The sequence below is a fragment of the Neophocaena asiaeorientalis genome, unplaced genomic scaffold (genome assembly GCF_003031525.2).
Source record: "Neophocaena asiaeorientalis asiaeorientalis breed wild unplaced genomic scaffold, Neophocaena_asiaeorientalis_V1.1 scaffold353, whole genome shotgun sequence".
Lineage (NCBI taxonomy): Eukaryota > Metazoa > Chordata > Mammalia > Artiodactyla > Phocoenidae > Neophocaena > Neophocaena asiaeorientalis.
The window spans coordinates 1,094,277-1,101,068 of NW_020175261.1; the positions used below are offsets into that span (position 1 = coordinate 1,094,277).

Genomic DNA, 6,792 nt, shown 5'->3' on the forward strand with positions numbered 1-6,792 from the left:
GAAAATATTGGTATGATATATGTCAGAGAATGTTTTGCCTATGTTCTCTTCTAGGAGTTTTATGGCGTCTTGTCTTATATTTAAGTCTTTATGCCATTTTGAATTTACTTTTGTGTATGGTGTGAGGGTGTGTTCAAACTTCATTGATTTACAGGCAGCTGGCCAACTTTTCCAACACCACTTGCTGAAGAGACTGTCTTCCTATTGATATTTTATTAATTTAGGTCCTCATGATTTTATTACTCTAATACATGATTTCCAACCTGTGTTCTTTAGAGCCTAGGATAGTTTCAGGAGTTGGGGGGAGTGATGCAGGGATGGTTTTTACAGTGAGAAGAGGACTAAGGCCAGGACCCCAGGAAGGACCAGAATGAAAGAGCGGGAGAGAGGCATGGCAGAATCCAGAAAGAGGATTGCACAGGAAGAGAACAAGGCAATGGTTGCCACTGAAGCACTGATTTACTTTCACGTATGGAGGAGCTACTTCCATTTATTTTTCCTAAAACTTTTCAAAGCTCTACCATTTCATTCTGGAAAAGACCATAAGCCATCAGTCTTATCCTCTCTATCGAATGTTGGAAGCAGCCTGAGTACAGTGGAAAGATCACTAAAGCTCTGGCCCCACCCCTCGATTGTTGGGAAACATTGGACAAATGATAACTCTGAAACTTCAGTGTTTTCATTGGTTAAAACATGTGTAACAGGGTCGTTTATAGGAGAAAACTAGAATCATGTATATGAAGAAAGCACTATATGATATTTGCAAACATTTATCCATGTTTCTAGATGTCAGGCCTTGTTTAAAAAGCTTACCTGTATCATCAAGTTCTGCCTTTAATTCTCTTATCAACCCTAAGATTAGGCACTATTATAATTCCTGATTTACAAATATGAAAACTAAGGTTCAGAGAGGTTAGTTTGCACTCCATATAGATCGTGTGCACCATCTATGAATACACTTTTTTCAACTTCGTTAAAAAAAACACCAGAACATTACAGAATGAAGGTAAATGTAAAATGGGCTTAATAACGCTAGCCGGGATATCAAGAGAGTTAATTAGGCGCTAACACTGAGAGCTAGTCCTGAGAAGCGGCAGAAAAGCTAGATCTCACGTGGGCCGTCAGCTGTCTCGGAAAGGGGGCGGGGACGCTGGCGCCCAAGACACGAGGGCCCATCCGCCGAGAGGACCTAGGTAGTAGGAAATCTCAGAAATGAAGTGGGAAAATTTAAAGCACCGAAAACAAACTTTGCCTACATCACAGTTTGAACCTGTAGCGTTCACTGCCTTTTACGAAGACAATGAGGCCTATTGATGAGGCTATTTCATTTGCTCGCTGAGAAACTCCCAGGGAACCGGGGAAACCAATCTGCGACCCAGCTTACCCGCAAGCCGTCTCCCAAGGCAACTGGGAGGAGGCGTGGTCTGAGGATAGGTCCCGCCCTCTTTCTCCAACTCAAATAACGATTGGCTTGGAGGCGCGGCGGTGGCGCCGGGAGGCGGATCCAGGATCCTCAGCTCTGGCTGGGCCGCGCAGCCATTTTGGACTGTGTGGGTTTCCGGGACGTTCCCAGTGCGTCCTAGGTCTCGGGGGTTCCGCAGATCACAGGCCCAGGGCCCGCGTCCGAGTGTCAGGTTGGAGCCGGGAAACGTCCCAGGGGGTAGCGGCGGCGGGGGCAGGATGAGCGCGGAGGCGGCGGACCGGGAGGCGGCCACCTCCAGCCGGCCCTGCACCCCGCCGCAGACCTGCTGGTTCGAGTTCCTGCTGGAGGAGTCGCTGTTGGAGAAACATCTGCGCAAGCCCTGCCCGGGTAAGCGCGGCGCCTGCAGCTCGAGCGGAGCGGGACCCGGTCACCGGCGCTGCCCTCCCGTCTCTCATCATCCCGCGCCTTCTCGGCCACGAACCTGCGGCTCGGGAGGCGGGGACCGGAGCTGAGCTCTGGCTAGGCCCCCGGCTAAGTATTAAACACACCAGTGCGGGGGCACTGCTGTGGGAGGCCAAAGAAAGGCGCAAAACAAAGGAGCTTCCGCATCCACCCCCTTTTACTGTTCGGGGTTTTAACACCTGCGAGATGGCCTTGTGAGAGAGTATTTGGGTTGGGGAGGCTGGCTCGAACCCTCCTCTTGACAGAACCCCGCACAGTTTGGGGAGATGGGGAGAAATCAACGATTCGGGGGCTGATCCTGACACTAATTAGTTAACTATCTTAGGTTCCTATTTAACTGTTTTATTCCTCAACGAGGAGACTTTACCGACTCTTAATTATATATTTCAAAGTTAAGCTGTAAATCAAAATGAAGAAATCTTTGAAAGCAGAAAAAAACTACAGTTGCAAGATGGTTATTGTATAATGATGATCATGATTAACATCCCAGTTAATGAGTACTCTCAGGGAAGGTGGAAAACCCCAGGCATTTCTGGAAAGAGGTACTGGCATGAAAAAGTAAGTTCCTTGAATGATATTTTGCTGATAAAGTTCGAATCCAGATGTGGCTTGTTCAGTCTAATAGACTGGCTTTAGTCTCCTGGTGGAGACTGCTGTGCGAGAAGTTAGTGTACTTGGGCAGTTTTACCACCTATATTATATTATGTTGTTTTAATTAATTGATTTTGACTAACGTTTGTTGAGTGTTTCTGCGTGCCAGTCACTGTGCTTAATGCTTCATATCTGTTATCTCATTTAATCAGTCTTCATAGTAATCCTGTGAGGTAGGTGGCATTATCCTCTATTTTGCATGACAAACAGGTGCAGAGGTAACTTTATGCAGGTCCCACTAATTAAGCGTTAAAACAGTGATTCTAAAGATGACATCTCTTTCCTCTAATTGACATTCGTTGTTTGCTGAACTGGAAATCTATAACCATTATGTTCTTCCCTGTAAAGTGCTTTCTTCTGCAGGAATCTGTTATCCTTTCTTCCTTACACCCTTCCTGATCTTTCCCTTTAATCCCCAGGCACACTTCTTATAAATCATAATCCTTAGTTATTCTAACTACACAACTGTTTGAATTTTTTTTTAACTTTTTTTTTAATTGAAGTATAGTTGATGTACAAGGTTTCAGGTGTACAGCAAAGTGATTACGATATATATATATTCCTTTTCAGATACTTTTCCATTATAGATAGGTTATTATAAGATATTGAATATGGTTCCCTGTGCTATACAGTAGGTCCTTGTTTATTTTATATGTATCTGTCAATCCCAAATTCCTAATTTATCCCTCCCCCCCTTTCCCATTTGGTAACCATAAATTTGTTTTCTTTGTGAGTCTATTTCTGTTTTGTAAATAAGTTCATTTGTATTGCTTTTAGATTCCACATAAAATGATGTCATATGACATTTGTCTTTCTCTGTCTGACCTACTTTTCTTAGTATGATAATCTCTAGGTCCATCCATGTTGCTGCAGTGGCATAATTTCATTCTTCTTTATGGCTGAGTAATATTCCAATGTATAGATGTACCACATCTTTATCCATTCATCTGTCAGCAGACACTTGGGTTGTTTCCATGTCTTGGCTATTGTGAATAGTGCTGCTGTGGACTTATGGGTGCATGTATCTTTTCAAATTAGAGTTTTCGTCTTTTCCAGATATATGCCCAGGAGTGGGATTGCTGGATCATATAGTAACTTTATTTTTAATTTTTTAAGGAACCTCCATACTGTTTTCCATAGCGGCTGTACCAGTTTACATTCCCGTCAATCATGTAGGAGGGTTCCCTTCTTTCCACACCCTCTCCAGCATTTATTATTTGTAGACATTTTGGTGATGGCCATTCTGACTGGTGTGTGGTGATACCTCATTATAGTTTTGATTTGCATTTCTCTAATAGCGATATGGAGCATCTTTTCACATGCCTGTTAGCCTGTTTGGATTCCTTTGTGGTCAAAAACTAATACAGTGAATCCTTTGGATCTTCATAATTAGAACTTAAGTTCAAGAATTATTTTCTTTTAAATCCTAGATCCTGCACCAGTTCAACTTATAGTCCAGTTTTTGGAACAGGCTTCTAAACCTTCAGTTAATGAACAGAACCAAGTTCAACCTCCACCTGATAACAAGAGAAATCGTATTTTAAAGCTTCTTGCTCTTAAAGTTGCTGCACATTTGAAGTGGGACTTAGACATATTAGAGAAAAGGTATACAAGATTTAAATGAATTTATTTTTTAGTACTGTTAGATATCTTGGTTTATTTCAATATGTGTTCTTATAATATTGGCCCTTAAAATGAAAATTATTTTTCTCTGCATTCTTGGTAAAATATGCAAGTAGTTTTCAAAAGGTGTAAGAAAATATTCGACTACTAGATGAATTTAAATAACCTTTTAAAGTATAAACTTGGTGTTATCAATAATGAGCCATTTTATTATTGTTCTTTTTTTTGATGTGCTAAGTAGGAAAGTCCACGCCTAAACAGTTTTAAATGTTCAGTTTACTTTTACATAGCTGAAGAAAATGAATAAAAATTAATGATGCATGGTACATAATGTATGGATGATTCCTTATTGAATAATTCAGTTTATTTTACTGGGCATAAATCAATCACTGTCTCCCAAACTATTAAGCTGTCTTATTAGAATCAGTGGTTATTTGTTTACAAATAAATAATTTCAAAGGCGTAGTTATAAAATGATTTGTTTTCATCCCCTTCTCACAATTGAAAAAGAAATACCTTATAGAACATTTGGGAAAATTCAGAAAATAGGAAATAATAGAGGAGGGGAGAGAAGTATTTTTAACATTTTTGTGTGATTTATTTATTTATTTATTTTTTATTTTTTTTATTTTTGTGGTACGCGGGCCTCTCACTGTTGTGGCCTCTCCCATTGCGGAGCACAGGCTCCGGAAGCGCAGGCTCAGCGGCCGTGGCTCACGGGCTCACGGGCTCAGCCGCTCCGCAGCACGCGGCATCCCCCCGGACCGGGGCACGAACCTGCGTCCCCTGCATCGGCAGGCGGACTCCCAACCACTGCGCCACCAGGGAAGCCCTGTGTGATTTATTTTTAAACAAAGTTGTGAACATATCTTATATACTGTTTTGATTTGTTTTATTTCATGTAGCAGGATATCATGAACATTTTCCCATTTTGTTTTTTGGAGTTTATTCCATTGTATAGATAATTTATTAACTGTTCCTCCATTGACAATTTTCTCTAGTTTTTCCCTTTTTTTTTTTTTTTTTTTTTTCCGGTACGTGGGCCTCTCACTGTTGTGTCCTCTCCCGTTGCGGAGCACAGGCTCAGCAGCCATGGCTCGTGCGCCCAGCCGCTCCGCGGCACGTGGGATCTTCCCGGACCGGGGCACGAACCTGTGTCCCGTGCATCGGCAGGCGAACTCTCAACCAGTGCGCCACCAGGGAAGCCCTAGTTTTTCACTTTTATAAATGACAGAGCCTTAAATGTCTATGTCCGTAAACTTTATCTGAATTTCGAGTTACAGCCTTAGTACAGATTGTTAAATTGCTTGGTCAAGTGGTATAAACATTTTTAAAGCACATTATGCATGTTACCAGATTGCATTACAAGAGAGTTGTATTAGTTTATACTCACACTAGTAGTATTTAAACATTGTTTTTTCACCATATCTTCTATAGCATTAAAATTAGAATTAAAAAAAAAGTTTTATTCTTTAATCTAAGGGGAAACATCCATTAATAGATTTGAGGCATATCAACAGGTAGCAATGTGTACAAAAAAGTACGATGTATGTGTTACACTTGGAAAATTGAGCATTGATTGGCTATTTGATGGTAAGCAATTAAAATTTTTTTAGATGTGAAATTTATACTGTCATTATGTTAGGAGGTAATTTTTTGGAGATATATTCTGAAATACTTGTGGAAAAAATGATTTAATATTGGGAATTTGCTTCACAATAATATGGGAAGGAGGGAAGTGGGTGGAGTGGAGATGAAACAAGATTGGCCATCAGTTGATAATTGTTGAAGCTGGATGATGGGCACATTGGGCTATATTATATTATTCTGTCTACTTTTGTATATGTTTAAATTGTTTTCATAATGAAAGCTTAAAAAATCCTTTTGAATTTGATAGGTATATTTTCATATAAGTTGTTGAAACAGGTTAATAAAATGGTCTGTAGATTTACTCCTTTAAAAGTATAATTATTTTGAGTGAAAATACCGACTTGTGTATTTTGTGGTTACACAGCTTATATATCTTTTGATTCTTCCTTTTTAAGTTTGTCTGTTCCAGTATTGAATATGTTACTAAATGAACTGCTGTGCATCAGTAAAGTTCCTCCCGGAACAAAGCACGTAGACATGGATCTGGCCACTTTACCTCCAACCACTGCCATGGCTATACTTCTCTACAATAGATGGTAAATGTTTTCATAAACCTGAAATGTGTTGGGCAGCCTCTCTTTAATTGCACTCTGACTTCCAGGGATATGCTTTTAAGTTACTTCTTCCACTCTAGGGATCTCTCAGAGGATCTTGGGAACAGTGAATCTGTTGGTGGAGAAAATTTATGACTGCATAGATGAAAAGAATTCTGATAAAGATGTGGATGACTTACAAAGTTTTTATTATATATCAATTAGAATTTTAGATAGTTTTTAAGTTTTCTAAGGAGCACTTGAAAAAATACTTGAAGTGATATTTACAGTGTGTTAAATTTTCGTTTTTTGGTCTTTTTTACAGGGCAATTAGGACAATTGTTCAAAGTAGTTTTCCTGTCAAACAACCAAAACCTGGACCTCCTCAGTTAAGTGTGTAAGTTGGCCAATTTTTTTTTTTTCTTAGATTCCATATATATGTGTTAGCAT

At 40.0% G+C, this 6,792-nt stretch overlaps 1 protein-coding gene across 1 annotated transcript; it reads left to right on the top strand.

Moving 5' to 3' along the window:
- Positions 1-1,556: 1,556 nt before the first annotated feature.
- Positions 1,557-6,739, top strand: LOC112413472 (integrator complex subunit 8-like; the record flags this gene model as incomplete). The annotated part of the gene is made up of 4 exons (XM_024765420.1): positions 1,557-1,810; positions 3,967-4,141; positions 6,205-6,345; positions 6,668-6,739. Coding segments are annotated over exons 1-4 (518 nt in total), but the record flags the coding sequence as incomplete, so codon positions are not given.
- Between the last annotated feature and the right edge of the window lie 53 nt (positions 6,740-6,792).